The sequence below is a fragment of the Bufo bufo genome, chromosome 6 (assembly GCF_905171765.1).
Source record: "Bufo bufo chromosome 6, aBufBuf1.1, whole genome shotgun sequence".
Lineage (NCBI taxonomy): Eukaryota > Metazoa > Chordata > Amphibia > Anura > Bufonidae > Bufo > Bufo bufo.
In genome coordinates, this window is record NC_053394.1 from 52,156,913 (window position 1) to 52,174,758 (window position 17,846).

Below are 17,846 nucleotides of genomic sequence, written 5' to 3' on the forward strand. Positions count from 1 at the left end.
GTAAACACTTCAGGGACCGGAACATGGACATGCCAGACACAGCGCGGAGGACTGGAGGGACGTGGAGCAGGTAAGGCATTAGATAAAATGGAATTATTACCGGAAAACCCCTTTAAGATTTAAAATGGGATGTGATATGGAAGAAAAATCTTGCCAGCAGAAAACTGCCTATTGTTTAAATCAAGTTTTTATGTTAAAAGGGAACCGGTCATCAACGTTATGCTGACCTCACTGAGGGCAGCATAAAATAGTGACAGAAATGCTGATTTCAGCGGTGTGTCACTCATCAGCTAAAAGTAAGCGGTTGCCGAGAACCAGCATCATAATCATTGCAGCCCAGGCCTCGAGAAGAGTCAAATCTACCTGAGAAGAGTCCTGGTTATTCCTAATCTCCTGCTCTCTCACCCATCTGCTGATGATTGGCAGTTCTCTCCTAGAGAGAAAGGGAGAAAACTCGGTAGAAGACGGTCAGTCATCAGCAGGAGAGCAGGAATTCATGAATAACCAGGACTCTTCTCAGGCGGCCGGGACTCTTCTCCAGGCCCAGTCTGCAATGATTGTGATGTTGGTTCTCGGCAACCACTTACTTTTAAATTTTAAATGACAGACCGCTGAAATCAACTCCCCTGTCTCTACTTTATACTGCCGTTAGTACGGGCAGCATAAAGATGATGACACGTTGCCTTTAAACTGCAGTTTTTTCAATGTCAATCGATTTGGGGATTTGTAAAAAAAATAAAAAATAATTATAACTTCCTGAACTGTTCTGTGGAGATCACTTCTCAGCAGCCATCTCAGTATCATCACATGCAGGATTCCAATGACAGGTAACAACTACAGTATATATCGACAACACAGGACCCACTGTTCAAAACAGGTAATGGTCACATCTTATCTACTTCCCCTCTCTGCACAATAACCTCTGCACACATCACACAGCCTGTCTAGAATCCCATAGAAGTTAATAGGGGACATTTATCAAGACTGGCATTCCCATAGGCCAGTCTTGATCCCTGGCCTCCGGAGTGAGATGCACCTAATTTATTAAAAGGCAGATGCCTCGTAATAAACTGGTCTCATCTCTGGCAGCCCATACGCCAAAAACTGGTCTACCGCAGCTATGGGCTGGTGTTGGCTTCAGCCATAACTGAAACTGTAACTGTACAGTAAATCCGGTAGGCCACGCAAAGCCCTTTCCCTCCCACTAAGCCCTGGCACCCCTTTTCTTGCCACTTTAGAAAAAAGTGGCGAGAAGCTTTCCCATGCGCCATAATTTGTGACCTCTTTTATGCCACAATAGTGGCGTAGGCGTAAAACTTTAGTAAATGTCTTGTCTCCCAATGAGCTGTGCCCAGACTACAGGCTCCCGTAGGGATCCACACCTGACGAGCTGGCAGCATATATTCAAATGCACAGAATAATATAAATTATTTATTTTCTGTCCTGCTGTTTTATACAATGTTTGGCGACGCCTGGGGAGGAACAGAGGAGCTAAACACACATACATTCCTACTCCAACACTTCTTACCTATCTTTGCATCTCTGTAATACTTTTCAATGGGATAGTCCTTTGTAAAACCGACACCTCCCATCCACTCCAAACATTTACTAGTGGTCATTCCAGCCACCTAAAGTATATAGAAAAAAAAAAGAAAGAAAAAAAAAAGGAAAATGATTGTTCTTGTTCAGAACAACATTGTTTGTGTACATAAAACAAAAAAAGAAAAGTAAAATAAGGTTCTAAAATGAAACTCCATAGCGTTACAGTAAGTTTAAAATCTAGTATGGTTATAATATAGAAATGCATACATATATGTAGAAAGAGGTATGAGGCGTCATACACGTGACACAGTGGCTGTACAATGCTTCATTATTTCTCTACTAGACACAATGGGAGAATCTCTCTATAATGGGCACCCACTGAGGCATAGAGAGGTACAGTATTGGCCTCATGGACTTTTCTGTGTCTCCAAGCAGAGCTGTAATTTTAACATGTGAACGAGGCCTCAAACTGGCCATACACCTTAAAATAATGACAGCCGAAGCAGCAGGAACGGCCAACCATCTTTTGTGTATGAGGTGCTCCCAAGGGAAGATGTAGCGAGGAACATGATCTATATCCTATTGTTCTCGGTGGAGATAACCCACTGCCAGATGTTGAGCCGCTTTTCCCCTTCTCCCCATTCAGAACATATACATACTATGACAAGCAGAGCGTGCATGTCTATGGGGGAGCTAGAGAGTCGGCCAACAGCTATCTAATGCACATGGCCATCCGAAAGGCCCCTTTATACGGCCTGACTGAACAGGCAATTATTGGGAATGAGTCATTTGTTTCCGATAACTACTTCCTTGTCACAGGCAATGAAAGCCATATTAACATGCAGCTATCATCTAGTCTGTATGGGGAAGAGCGATCACAACTGTGATCACTCATCCCCATACAGAGTCATTGTTTATGGACAGCAGATCCCTGTTCACAAAGGACGATATGGTGCCCAGAAATGATGAGTTTGGGTGTTGGCCAAAAGATTTGCTTGTTGAACTGGTGATCGGAGGCACCTTTACATGGGAGAATTACTGGGAAAAAGTAGTCCTAGTAACACTCCCTCCCGATGATTGCCTGATCGTAGCCCTGTGTAAAGAAGCCTTTAGGCAATTAATTAGTGCGCGTGGGACGGTGGGCTAGACTGTCCTTGCTGACGACTTCAACTACACAGGGTAATGAAGAGGTATCACAAAGATTCTATATTTACTGCAAACTTTTGCAGGTTTTCTTTATTTCCACAGATGTTCACATCAGTAGTTGAACAGCTATGAATAGTTTTGTGTTCGCTATACAACGGGAAAACTTAATCCATCGATGTTAGTATGGAATAGCATTTGAATTCCATTCCTGTGGCGCCACCTGTTGGGGATAAAATAAATAGAATACAGTTGTGCAGAATAGAAAATTCAGAATGTCTTTATAACATGTCGTGGGTCAGCAACCTCAGGCACTCCAACTGCTGTGAAACTACAACTCCCTGCATGCACACTGGCTTGGCTGTTCTTGGAACTTCCATCGAAGTGAATGGCGCCTGCTGGTAGTTGTAGTTTTACCACAGCTGGAGTGCCGGAGGTTAGCAATCACTGCTCTAGGCAAAGCTGAACACTGTGTTAGTCCTACAGTAGTGCAGGTCCTGAGGGGGTGGTACGTCCAGAGAGTCAAATCTATGTGTCATCCATGATCCCCATAGGGCTCACACTTGGGGCTCATGCACACTGCGGCCCGCATAAAGTGGATCCGCAATACTCAGGCACTGGCCGTGTGCACCCCGCATCACGGATGCGGACCCATTCACTTTAATCCAGGAGATGCAGTGCGGAACAGAAGCACGGATCGGAAGCCCATGGAAGCACTACATTTTTTTTATTTTTTTTTACGGTGCGGACGGATCGCGGACCCATTCAAGTTGAATGGGTCTCGATCCATCCTGGCCGCCGCACGGATGTTGTGCATGAGCCTTTATAACGGTGTGGTGCAGCACCTCCCGTGGCACTTTTCATACCTCCCATAGACGTGGAATATTTCTCCAGGATATCACAAGTTCCCATCTCTGAAGTGAAAACCAGTTTACTATTAATAATGCACAATCCGTCCTGCTCCATGTCCAGATTCAAAAGAAACTGGAAATATTTTTGGTAACTGAATGGATAAAACAGTAGATTTTTTTATCACCTCAGATGCGAAGTACTTCGCCATGCATGCCTCCTTCTTGAAGGGTCTCCTTGCCTCCTTCAGTCTGGCAGCGTTGTACGTGAGTAGTCGTGCAGCTTCCAGCTGGGTCGCTATGTGTGAGATCTGGTGCTGCATGCCCTGGAGAGAGCAGAAGAAAGGTTAGAGGCCTGTGCTAAGGGTGGCTTAGGCTCGTTTCACACTAGCGTTAGCGCAGCGGTATTTGTCCAACTGATTTTTTGTATATTTGCCAGGTTATGGCCGGATCTCCGCCGCTCCCCATTACAGTTAAGCGGGCCGGCGGGTATTGAGGTAATATCCGACAATGCAGGAGCCAGCGCAGTCAGCCTACCGGATCTCAGTAACACTAGTGTGAAACTAGCCTAATACTGCTACCATGCTGGGCATTCAGGGTGCCAACCTGATTTTTATTTTATTTTTTTGCTGTACAAGGTATGCAGGTGTAGGAAATAAGGAAGTGAAGATTGTGAATAGCACCCGAGCCAGGGACTGATGTGACTTGTACTGTGTGTACGGTAATACATACAGCACCAGAGATCGATGGCGCATGTTGTGCCCCCACAATTTCCTTCTCCGCTGTCTAGAGAGAGATAGAGCCATATATTTCTATGAATTTAGAAGTAGGAATGAATGAAGGAAAGGTGCCTGGGCTGCTTGACTATAAGATCACTACGCTGGAACCGAGGGGAGGGGAAGGAAGCTTCTGAGCATGCGAGTCCACCACTAAATGCAGGAGAAGGTGGACCAGAAGGAAAACAGTAGGGGGCGCTACTAGAGAGGAAAATGTAATGTGCATGAAAACGTACAATGTTCTTATTTGCACAGTAATACTTTCCTGGGCACGGTGGCACACTACTACAGGGCCATTTAAGGGTGCACTGAGGGGCTAAGGCCTTCCGCTCAGTGCACTAAAGCCCGAATTTACAAAAAAAAATAACATAAAATAAATCAGTTTTCGGTGGAACAGAGAAAAAGATTTTTGCAGTCCAGAGATCGTCTTAATCAGCAGGATTAACCCTACCAGGAAGTATACCTGACTTGATACGGTTGATCCTGGTGACAAGTTCTCTTAAAGATGACCATACAGCTTAGGTAACCGTTTGGCCAACACCTTTGGCACGGCTCCTGTAACTCCAAAGGATCAGGCATGCTGAAATCCTAAAATATCCAATCCTTCTTTCCTAACTCCCCCACAGACTTTATTTTGGCGGCCGGTCGTCCTGAAATTGGCCGATATTCATCTAATGTGGGTCAAAGATGGCAATGATGCAAGATACGGAAGCGGGACAATTATATTGGTGGGTTTTCTATTAAAATAACAGAGAGAGACAGAAATACGGTAGAGACAACAGACACCAACCTGAAAGTCAAATATTCTCTTTCCAAACTGAATCCTCTGTTTGGTGTACGGGATGGTGTTGTCAAAGCAGCCCTGCGCCAAGCCCACCATCTAAAGTGAAAGCAAAAGATAGTATTGGTCCTCACTGAGAGGCGGCCACTCCTTAGATTACATGGCGTACATGGGTGACCACGGAATACATTTTAGATGGAAAGAAATCCTTCGAAGTGTATCATAAATGTAATTATTTTTGCCTGTGAGTAATAAAAGATCATCATTATAGTAACCTACATTTTATAGGCAACTGGCATCAGAGAAGCAGCATAAGGGCACCTGCAATGGGTGAATGCGCAGAAGATCCACTTTTTGGTGCGAATTTGATGCGATTTTGACGCAGATCTCACCCTTTGAAATGGGGGAAATTCGCAGCTAAAACCGCAAACATAACTGACGAGTGGATTTGGAAATCCGCTCGGCAGGTCAATTTCCGCACAGAAGAAACCCCCAAGGGGTACCTGAGATTTGTTTAATCGCAAATACTTTGCTGGTACTGTACTAATATGAAGAGTTAGCTGCAGATTTTACCCATTACAGTTCTCTGCGTTAAATCTTTAGCAAAACCCTTGACATTTAAAGGGGTTGTTCCATCTCAGACACTGGGGGTATATCGTTAGGATATGCCCCCAATGTCTGATAGGTGCAGGGCCCACCTCTGGGACCCGCGCCTATACTTAGAACGTGCTGGTAAAGTCCAGGAGGGCGCACCGCGATGGGAGCACTAAAAAAGGCCAAGCGCTGGCTTGACCATTTCCATCAGCCCCATAAAAGTAAATTCATTTCAATGGGACTTCTGAAAATAGCTGAGTGTCCCGCTTGGCTATTTTCTGCGTTAATGAATGGAGAGAGGCTGGGAATGCGCAATGCACCCTCTGGGACGTTGCTGGCTCTGTTCTAAGTATAGATGCGGGTCCCACCTAGCGATATGCCCCCAATGTCCGAGACGGGACAACCCCTTTAGAGGGGTATTCCCATCTAAGACAATGGAGGAATATATCGCTAGGATATGCCCACAATGTCTGATAGGTGCAGACTCGCACCTATCTCGTGAACTGAGCCTGCAAAGTGAAGAGGGCACACCGCGCATGTGCGGCCGCCCTCCATTCATTTCTATGGGGCCGCCAAAAATAGCAAAGCGCTGGCTTGGCCATTTCCGTCGGCCCCGTTGAAGTCAATGGAAGCGGTGGCCGTGCGCCTATCAGACAATGGGGGAATATCCTAGCAATTTGCCCCAGTTGTCTGAGATGGGAATAACCCCTTTACACTGGCTGAGCGGACTCCTTCACCGATGAGCACACGGAAGGCTTCCTTCCCGACAACGGTGTGCGAACTCTATCAGTGTAGAGGGACCTTTAGGGTAAGCTGCAGATTTCAGCTTTCATAGCATTAGTTTCTGCAGCATGTTCATGGGATTAGAGACTCCATTCACACATAAATACTGAATTTGTTTAGCAGAATCCACACCAAATCTGCAATGTGTGAAGCTTTGACACCTAAAGGCGGGTGAACATATACCAGCCCCCCATCCCATCACCTGGGCTGCAATTCCAATCCGGCCTTCATTCAGCATTCCTATGGCGTATTTATAGCCGTGACCAAGCTTGCCAAGAACACTGCTTGCTGGAACCTGCAAAAAAAAAGGGAGGACACAGTCAGTGACATGCTGCGAGTCCAGTGTTTCTCTGAAATGTTAAGGCGTTCTGTACTTTACAGGCTACTAGTCCCCTGATGAAGTGACGGCCAATCACAGGGATATTACTATGGAAAAGACGTACCAGTGATCGGCCATCATGTTTCGTTTCATCACTTTGGACGAATTGCCGTCTTCATGTAGGATTTGGAACAGAAAGCAACTGGACTAAGCTTACAAACTGCATGGGAGTGGTGAAAGTAACCCCATAAAAGTTGGTTTCTACCTCTTCCCACGTCACATCTGTACAGTCATACCTTCACATTATCAAAGGTCAGTGCACATGTTGAAGACGCTCTAAGTCCTAGTTTATCCTCTTTTTTTCCAATATGGAAACCTTCTGTTTCCTTGGGAACAATGAAGCACGTGATTCCTCGGTATCCCTAAGAAAAAAAAAGAAAAGTTACCAACCCAGTGTCCGCTCCACGTCTTCTCCAGACTATAGCTTAACAGGCGATAAATATGGCTCTAGGGCAGGCATGCTCAACCTGCGGCCCTCCAGCTGTTGCAAAACTACAACTCCCAGCATGCCCAAACATCCTACAGCTATCAGCCTACAGCAGGGCATTGAGGGAGTTGTAGTTTTACAACAGCTGGAGAGCCACAGGTTGAGCATGCCTGCTCTAGGGTGTCCTAATTGTGTGGTTGTTTGCACAGAGGTGGCGGTGCTCGCACAGAGGTGGCGGTGCTCACACAGCTTACTCTCCCCTTCACTGCTATGGGATTTCTGAAAATAGCCGAGCACCCTCACTGACCTTTGTTTGGAAGTCCCATAGTAGTGAACAGAAAGGACGCTGAGCATGCGCAGTGTGTTTTCTTTCACTTTGGTAGTTCAGTTCTGGAGATAAGCACGGGCCCCACACTTATTTGACATTTGTGGCATATCCTAGCCATAGATGTTGAGCTGGGGCGATACCTTTGAGACACCCCTTTTAATGGGTATTCCGGTTGCTGCAAAAAAAAAAATTCAATTTTCCAACATACTTTCTGCATTAACGCCTCATCGTTTTCCACATCTCTGCTTGCAGTCAATAGGACACTCTGTCCTGGTCATGTGATCACACAGGTGACCGGCTCATTACAAGACCTAGCTCTGATAACTGTACAGTAAGGAGTTGTGCTCCTGTGCATCCACCACATGAAGCTTCCTACCGAATGACTGTAAGCAGAGATCTTGAAAGCCATGAGGAATTGATACAGAAAGTATATTGGAAAATGAATCATCTGCAGATTCGTTTCAACAGCTGGTGAAGAAGCTTCACAGTTTAACCCAGGCATCCTCAAACTGCGGCCCTCCAGCTGTTGTAAAACTACAACTCCCACAAGGCCCTGCTGTAGGCTGTTCGGGCATGCTGAGAGTTGTAGCTTTGCAACAGCTGGAGGGCCGCAGTTTGAGGATGCCTGGTTTAAAACCCCAACAGTCACATTAAAACAGAAAAAACCCTCCCAAAAATGTCACTTTTTTAATTGCAGATTTTGAATTTAAGTCTGAAGTAAATATAGTTGGAGCACAACAACTCATTTTATGCATTTTAACACCTTTAGGGTCCATTCACACGACCGTGTCCATTTCGCAGACCGCGGATCCGAAAAACAAGGCCACCGGCCGTGTGCATCCCCATTTTCCCCTTCCACAGGTCCACACTATGTTACAAATGTCTATTCTTGTCTGCAAAACGGACAAGAATAAGACATTTTCTTTTTACTTTTGGTGGGGCTGTGGAACGGGTTGTGTGCTGTCTGCATCTTTTGTGGCCCTATTGAAATGAATGCGTCCGCATCCAATCCACAACAAATGCAGATTTGCTGCGGAACATACGGCCAAGTGAATGGGGCCTTAGTGACACAACTAATTTTAGCCTTAACAGTTTTCCCCCTCTGTGTTCCATCAGTCATAGCTTTTATTTTTGAGACTTTGAATTTTGTAGTTGTATTTTTTTTTTTTTTAAACCATTTTGGGCGTACACATAGTGTATTAAATAACTTTTATTGTTTAAATTTTTTGGAGAAGATAAAAAAAAAACTGTCATTTTAACATTATTTTGTGGGATTTATTTTTACGTTGTTCACTGTGTAGTATAAGGGCTCATTCACTCAACCGTATTTATGTGTCCGCGTCCGTCCCACAGTTTTGTGGAACAGATGCGGACCCATTCATTTCAATAGGGCTGCAAAAGATGCAGACAGCACACCGTGTGCTGTCCACATCCATACTTTCGTTCTGTGGCCCTGCAAAAAAGATAAAGCATGTCCTATTCTTGTCCGCAATTTTCTATCATAGGGCTGGCCATGCGGAACGCACACTGACGGTATCTGTGTTTTGCGGATACACAATTTGCGGACTGCAAAACATATACGGTTGTCTGAATGAGCCCTAAGTAATATGATAACGTTATTCTGGGGTCACTACGATTATGATCATTTAGTTTTCATTATGTTGTAATACTCGCACAATAAAAACTTGTTTTTAGCAAATAATCAGTGTATGTGTCGCTGCATTCCAAGCCCCAGAACACACAACTGTTCGAGGGCTTATATATATTAGATGTTCCTCTCTAGCCATAATCGTTCCATGAGGGAGGACGATTTTCTCTCCTCTTGAAGGCTGGCCGATATCACAACCAGCTGAAGGTTGGATGGCTGCCTTAAAGGGGTATTCTCAACACGCTATTTGATACTTACCTGCTCCCGGCGCGCTGTCCACTTCCTGGTTTCGGCAGGGGGCGGGCTCCATCTTGATTGAAGTCTTCTCCCGGCCGCGCCGCGCGCTGTACTGAACAAGCACGCCGAGGCCGAGCATGCGCCCTGGTGACTTCTTCCTGGCAAGTATATTATACTGGCCAAAAAGAAATCACCATAGCGCATGCGCGGCCTCGGCGTGCTCGTTCAGTACAGCGCGCGGCCGGCAGAAGAGAAGAAGTCGTCTGCGCACGCGCGGCCACCGTGATTCCTGAGAAGAGCGGTGGCCGTAAACCAGGGGAGACGGAAGACAACAGTCAGGTAAGTATATGTTTATTTACTTCTAAGGGGTGGGAATGTGTTAATTAAATATATTAAGAAAAATGATCACTGTTAAATCATTAACAGATTTAACAGTGATCATTAAGATGAGAATACCTTCATATCTTGGGCTCTATGGCAGCTAGAGATATGGGCGTATATCTCTAGCTGCTACACAGCCTGAGATATGAATGGTTAATAATCCTCCCCCTGCGACCTGAGCTCTACTCAGGGTGAACTGGTAGGTCCTTTTCCCAATGTTTGAGCACAGTTCGAGCAAAATACCCAACCTCTTTAAGCAGAGTGGCCCCATTATGGTGTTTCCCTGTAAAGGGACACTCCTGGCCACCTACTGTGTAGGGAACTACAGCACAGCACCATTCACTTGAATAGAGTTGTGTTGCTGTTCCTGGCAAAGTGGGCGGCCCACACGATCCGCAGGGCATATGGCAGTGATGCGCTGTGAAATTATCAAATGGGAATACATTTTGGGAGATATAGCTTCATGTGACTGGACGAAATCTGTGTTATCAGAGTTCCACTTAGATAAAACAGGAATACTCCCCTTTTTCTCTTTTTTTTATTTATATCTGCTGTTCACTAGTATGTAAGATATTTGGGGACATTTATTAAGACCAGCGTTTTCCACACCAGTCTTAAGTCCCTGTGCGCTGCCAGAGGAAGCGCCAAAGTTATGTAGAGCCCTCTTGCTGGTGTATATTTAACCCATTTTCCACGCCAACTGGAGTGTTAAAATTGGATTTTTTGTACTCACCGTAAAATCCTTTTCTCGTAGTAGGCATTGGGGGACACAGCACCATGGGTATATGTCCAACTACCACTAGGAGGCGACACTAGACATAAAAAGTGTTGGCTCCTCCCCGTTGGGCTATACCCTCTCCACAGACACTAGGCAGCTCAGTTTGTACCAAAAGCAGTAGGAGAGAGAAGAAAGGCAAGGAACCAACAACTTCCGTACCGGGAAAGATCAAGAGACCAGCCCGGAGAAGCTGAAGTAAAACAACATAGGGAGGGATCTGTGTCCCCCAATGCCTACTACGAGAAAAGGATTTTACGGTGAGTACAAAAAATCCAATTTTCTCGTGCATGGCATTGGGGGACACAGCACCATGGGACGTCCCAAAGCAGTCCCCGAGGGTGGGAAGAACAACCATGCCACCTGTGGGCATACAGGTGCGGGAGAACCATGTGACCCAACAGGAGAAAAGCACGGAATAGGCAGGAAGCCTCATAACAAGGGAGAAACTCCAAGGAGGCCACAGTGACGACTGTCAGCACCCCAGGACAAATCCCTGGGAGAAGGTCCCAAATGCAAAAAGAAGGCAAAGGAACACCCAGCTCAGCCGAAGGCTGGAGGGAAAGTAGGACAGCGTCGCGTATCGGATCTACCCAACATCCCAATTGCCTCAGGCGAAAGCACAGACACCCTGAGGAGAACCCCTGAAGGGCCAGGGGAGCAAGGGAAATTGGAACCACTGAAGGCCAAACGAGAGAGTGAAGCTATAGCAAGGCTCACATGTGAGTGGAGCAGGTCTCCTCTCACCTCAAAGCAGGTGAAAAAATTAAAATCGCCCTATTGAAAGGAAAAAATCCTAAAAGGCGCTAAGGGAAACCGCCAACCCCTGGAAGGGGAGGGGGTTGAAAGTAAAAACCAGGAAAAGAGAAAAGACAAGACCTGCATCCCCAACCAGGAGACGAGGAACGAGCCTCTGAAAACAAAATATCGCTGAGAAGCACAAGACCGGAGAAATTCTGGCGAAACTAATTATCAGGGAAGAAGGGAACCAGATGCAAGCCCAGGAAATCTCAGCAGGGGCACACTGGAGTGAGGGAAGCCATAGCAAGGCTCACATATGAAGGGAGCAGGACTCCCCCCACTGCAAAGCAGGTGATGAAGTTAAACGTCCAATGGGAAAGTGAAAACCCCCAAAGGCGCTAAGGGAAACCGCCAACCCTTGGAAAGGGAGGGGGTAGGAAGTAAAGGCCAGGTAAAAAGAAAAAAATGAGAGAAGACCTGCATCCCAAAATCAGGAGATGAGGAACGAGCCTCTGAAAACAAAATATCCGGCCAAATGAAGTATCAGGGAGATGCAGGGCCAGGAAATCTCAGCAGGGACACACTGGACTGAGAGACATGGAAGGAGAAGGAAAGTACTCCCAATAGTCTAAGGAGGAAGGCTCTACAAACAGGAGGAAGTCCCTCCCGAAGGAGACCATAAGGTGGAAATGCAAACCGTAGCACTAAACCACTCAACACCAGGTACTTGAAGTGGGAGGATGGGAAGACAGACATGAACCCCATGAGGTCCAAAAGGCTATTGGAACCCGCAAGGGGAACAATCAACCCAGGCCCCTCCCAACAACGATAATCCTACAGAATCTGTGTGGTCAAATGAACGGGGACAGGGACTCCAGAAAGGAGTACCCGCAATGGGCTCACAAGGAACCGAACCATCAGAGGACAACAAAAACCAGAATATCCAAGAAAAAATGAAAAGAACCACCCTATGGGAAGGAATTGGCCATGGACAACTAGCCATTCAAAGAATAGTGGCTAGCAATCAGCATACATTGTCCCGGGGAGGGCAAATACAGCGGCTTGGGTTGTACCACTAAAACAACAGACGCCCATATGCATAAGGAATGGTGAAGTCGCTATAAAAGAAGCGGGAGTGACTACACGAAATGTAGAAACCAGCTGCGACCGACATACAGAAGGCTCCCAGGGGGAGAGAGTACCGGATGGGCGCAGACAATAGCAAGGTCCCAAAGGACTGCCCTCTGTTAGATAGTTCAACTAAGCAGAGAATATAAGGGAACATCCGGACCCAGAAGGAACTACGGAACCCTGTCCTATGTCAGAGCAATCAGCAGAAAATTCACCTACAAGGCAGGTGTGTGACGCTCAGTGGTTCTGTCCCTGACTCATCAGGGAGGACGTCCAGCGAGGATATGTCGCTGACCCCAGGAGGATTCCGTGTGGCGGAGGACATCCAGTGATGGTCGAAAACTGCTGCAGCGGCCGGTGCTCAGCAAGCTACGTATCCCAACAAGGAGAAGATCCAGTGGAGATCACTGTACTCCACCAGGAATGGTCCGCCCTGTAATAGAAAACAACGCGGTGCTTAAAGGAGTGCAGCCAAAAGTAGTATTTGATAGGGATGGCAATAGCAACCAGAGCACAAAAACCAACAACCACCAGGCCATGGTGTAGGGAGCGTGGTTGTATGTGGACCACCCACCAGATCAGAACAGATCAGTCATATACTGGGTACACCAGAAGCAGTAATAGACCGACAAGGAGGAGGTTGGGCTGGCCCACCCCTGCCAGATATGGCTACCATGTTCGTGCTGAACCAGGATGGCCGAAAAGGGAAGTAACCAACATCCGCAGCACAGATTAGAGCCCGGGGAAGGAAGCACCCAGTAATACAGAAACTGTATGGGCCACAGATTGCACCATAGGGCCCAGCACGTGGGGACTAAAAATACACACCCAAAACCGAGGTAAAGTGGCTGCATGTTGCACACTAAGGAGGGTGGAAACATAGCCACAGCATCCAGGAATGCGACCGCATTTGGAGGGTACAGGTCCTCAACCTGTAAGGTAGAAATGAGGCTGTGTAGTGCAGAGATACGACCAGAGAGGTGCAACGGGTACAGAATCTGGAGATGGCAGAGGTACTAGGTCTAAGATTAGAGCGATGTGGCCACATGGAGCACCCTAGGACCAGAGAAGTGCAACGGCTGCCACGTTAGCTATGGCACCTATATTTTGCTCGGGAAAAATAGGGCCGCACGGTACCACAAGGAACGACAGGTGCACACCACAACTAGGTAAGTGCAATGGCAACTGAAGAATGCCCTCTATTTCACCTAAAAAGAGGGAAATAGGGCCGCATGGCACACCATAGAGCCCGACAGGTGTAACGGCTGCAGCATCAGAGACGGTGCAGGAACTCACCTAAGAAGGGAGTAAGATGGCTGTTTGGTGCACTCTAGATGAGGTTGCAGTGGCAACGGCACTACAAAGTGGCCTCAATATCTCGTCCAGTAAGGGAGAAATAGTGCCGCAAGGAACACCATAAGGCCAGACAGGAGAAACGGCAACAGCTCCTGGAGATAGAGAAGTTAAATAAAAATGAAGGGCACAAGGTGGCAGCCTGGTGCCCACTAGAACCAAACAGAGGCAATTGCACAGCAATTGAGAGTGGCCTCTAAATCTCGCCGAGAAGGGAGAAATAGTGCCGCACGGAACACAATAGAGCCCGCCAGGGATATTGGATACAGCATCAGGAGATGGTGTAGGGACTCTACCCATGAAGGGAGCAAGGTGGCTGGAAACAGACAGGTGCAATTGCTACGGCAATTGAAGGCGGCCTGTGTATTTCGCCCGGTAGGGGGAAATAGTGCCGCATGGAACATCTAACCAGTCAGCAGGAACTCTACCTGCGAAAGTAACAAGGCAGCTGGAAACAGACAGATGTAATTGCCACGGCATAGAAGCCGGCCTGTATTCTCTGGTACAGGCACTACAAAAGAACCTTTAGAGGCCGAGAAGGGGAGCCAACCCTACAAGTGGCGTTTGCCTGAAAGATCAGCTTGCCTAGAACATAGCCCCTGGATAGGGGAACCAGGAAGGTCTGTCGTGCACAGCCTACGAGGGCGTACATACCAGAGACACCGCGTAGGTGTCCCAGTTGCTAAGCACGGTGACGGCTGCCTTACCTGTGCAGGCAGGAGGGCGCCATCTGAAAGTCCACTAGAGGGGCACCAAACCTGGTAGGGTAGGTACCACCATGCACGTTTGACTTGACCACGCAGAGGGATTCTGCACAGTGGAAGACCGCCTGATGCTCTGTTCCGAGGGAATCGGTGCAGAGGTGTCCCCAGAGGCAACTGACAGAGAAGGCTTCGTCACCAGCCTCCGGCCTGTCCTGGGGGACCAGAGGATGCCGAGGAGGGGTGGAAGCTAGTTGAGACCGCCCGAGGTTGGTCCATGGGCTACTCCTGGCGTGACCCTGTATCTGAGCGTGGCTCAGGGGGGGGAAGGAGACCGCAATTTGTAGGTAGCGCTCCAGTGACTCCGCCAGGGATTGGGCGAGTCAGGCAAGGTTCCCATGGAACGACATGGAGGAAGCCCACTCAGGGGGGACCTACACACAAAAGGGTGGGAGGGGGGACAAGGCGACCACGTGGAAACCTCTGAAGACAACGGACGCACGTAAATACATGGCGATCCGATAGGGAGGCTGGGAGAGGAGGCCCCATAGAGCAGCAGGGCTGTCCTATCTGACCCCGGATGTCACGTCCCCCAAGAGGTGCTGCAGCAGCTATAGAGCAGTGGAAGGGCTGCAGGAGAATGCAGCAAAAGAGAGGGGAGGGAAGGAAAAGAGCCTGTGGAGAAATTCAGCCAGAGGCTGCCTACCAGACCCCAGTAACTGTGCAGCGCACCCCAAGCTGGAGACCATAAGATGGCGACCGCAGAGTGCAGGAGCCGACAGCCGGAGGAAGAAATGTCCCTCAGAGAGAGAGAAGGAACCTGGGGCTGGACTGGCAGGCAGGAGAGGCCCCTCCCAGGCTCCCCCCACGGAGGGGAGGTGATAGAGTAAGCCCGGGAAGGTCAGAAAGTGGGCGGGAAGTTGCGGCCTAGTAGGCCCGAAAAGCCGGGGACTAAATTAGTGGAGCGCGGCCCGAAAAACGGCCGAGATCGCGATAGTGCCCCAGAGAAGCCGCGACGAACGGGGGCCAGGTGGGGGGGGAGAACAGAAGAAGCGACCCCCAGAGAGAGAAAAACGGAAGGCCAGGGGGCTTCTGGGGCCAGGATACAGCAGAGAGTTAAAAGTGACTGTTGGGGCCTGAACCTACAACCTGCTGTATCAGAGGTAAGGCACTTATCAGAGGCAAGGCTCCCAAACAGCAATGGAGCTGTATCAAATATGGGGGAAGGGGGGAGAGGAGGGAACGCACCCAGGCCCGGTAGGGTGGGATCCCTAATCTAACATACTCACCCTCAGACGTCTTCAGGCGCAGCAGTAACCACCCCCTCGGCGGACTCAACACGGGAACCGTGGGACTACCGGAATTCCACTGCGGAAGCAGATTTGGGGACTGGGTGGCTGCCAGGTACCTGAGTACGCGCCCGCAGGGGGGCAACTAAAGTGGAACACGATGGAGCCACCCCTGCCGCAGGCCGAAACCTGCAGAGAAAGAAAAAATGATTAAAGAAAAAATAAAATGAAAAAGTAGCAGGATGACCTGCACAAAAAAGCAGGTCAGGTCTGCCTCCTACGGACACTAGAACAAAACTGAGCTGCCTAGTGTCTGTGGAGAGGGTATAGCCCAACGGGGAGGAGCCAACACTTTTTATGTCTAGTGTCGCCCCCTAGTGGTAGTTGGACATATACCCATGGTGCTGTGTCCCCCAATGCCATGCACGAGAAATGATAAATGAGCCGGGCCTCCTGGCCAGTCCGCTTCCTTGCCCACACCCCCAACCCCATTTTCGCTTCACTTTGGAAAAGTGATGGGACCAGGAAGAAGTGGCAAATCGTACAGCACAACAGGAGCGCGACAAAAATGTGCGATCTATTTACACCACAAAAGTGATGTAAAAATATTTCTAAATGCCCCCCCCCCCATTGTTCCCAGTAAAAGCAGAAAAACATAAAAAACTCTTTATGAAAAGCCTTAAATAATTAAAGAAATTAACAACCTAGAAAGGGAGAAGAAGATGTACTCATCACAGGAAAAGGAACTTACAGCTGACACGTCAGCATTTGCCATCACAAGGAAGACTCCGGCCTGCTCCGAGTTACTGATCCACATCTTGGAGCCGTTGATCAGGTAATAATCCTTGTGCCTCTGAGCTGTGGTTTTCAGGGAGAAAGCATCGCTGCCAGAACCAGCCTCCGACAGACAGAAACTGCCCACCTGCACAGAAGGAACGAGAGTTAGCTAAAAAGGGCAATAAGTCAATCCTGCGTGTATGTGGATAGAAAACATGGCTATTAATGTGTAGAAACAGCGCTACCCCCCCCAGCCCATGGGCAGTGTCTGGTATTGCAGCACAGCTCCATTCAAGTGTATGGGTCTAAGCCAGGGATGCTCAACCTGCGGCCCTCCAGCTGTTGCGAAACTACAACTCCCAGAATGCCCAGACAACCTACAGCAGGGCATGGTGAGAGTTGTAGTTTTACAACAGCTGGAGGGCTGCAGGTTGGGCATCCCTGGTCTAAGCTATAATACTACACACAACCATGGACAAGTGTGGTGCTGTTCCTAGACGTTAGGCGCTAGGTTTTCTATTCTCATACAAATCCGACCGCTGGGTGGGAGAGGCAGATAGTCATAGCCTTTAATCCTTCAGCATGGCAAACATTTGGTGGTGCTAAAATCCAAAAGCTATTAGTCAATTAGTCCACGTAAAATGGAGTTAAAGGGGTATTCCAAGATTTTTATATTGATGGCCTACCCTCAGAATAGCCCAGCTGTGCAATTCTGGCAGCAATCAGCTGTTTGAAGAGGGCGCAGTGCTTGCAAAATTGCATACTATACTAAAGCACAGTACCATACACTGAATAGCGACTGTGTTTGGTATTGCAGCACAATCCAATCCACTTGAATGAAACAGAGGTGCAAAAAAGCCGATGGGCTTGAGGTCACAGGCTGAATAAGAGACCACAACAATCGCCCGAGTGCCGCGGCTTCTTCAAACTGCTGACCGCCAGGGTACCAGGACCGCTGATGATAAGCTGGAATGCTGTGTACGCACCGTCTAACGTGAAGAAACATGTAACACAATTTAGACCCTCTACCAAGGAACATGCTGTGGTCAAAAGCTGGCTACAGACATGACATGATTATTATTGGCTGAAATGCACGATTCCGATTATTACCATGATCTGCCATGGTGGATTTTTAGACCAGAAATTGGTCAAATTGATTTACAGCTGGTTGAAAAGCATAAAAAGAACCTCTACGGCGGAGCTTTAGGTTTG

At 48.0% G+C, this 17,846-nt stretch overlaps 1 protein-coding gene across 1 annotated transcript in view; it reads right to left on the reverse strand.

Annotated features, from left to right (window-relative positions):
- ACADSB (acyl-CoA dehydrogenase short/branched chain) overlaps nucleotides 1-17,846 on the reverse strand; it is a 36,937-nt gene that overhangs the window by 1,782 nt on the left and 17,309 nt on the right. The window contains exons 5-10 of the mRNA XM_040435272.1: nucleotides 16,609-16,779; nucleotides 7,083-7,208; nucleotides 6,670-6,762; nucleotides 5,100-5,189; nucleotides 3,722-3,859; nucleotides 1,529-1,628 (exon numbers count right to left, since the gene is read on the reverse strand). Coding sequence (XP_040291206.1) covers nucleotides 1,529-1,628; nucleotides 3,722-3,859; nucleotides 5,100-5,189; nucleotides 6,670-6,762; nucleotides 7,083-7,208; nucleotides 16,609-16,779 — 718 coding nt within the window. The remainder of the gene's footprint in view (nucleotides 1-1,528; nucleotides 1,629-3,721; nucleotides 3,860-5,099; nucleotides 5,190-6,669; nucleotides 6,763-7,082; nucleotides 7,209-16,608; nucleotides 16,780-17,846) is intronic.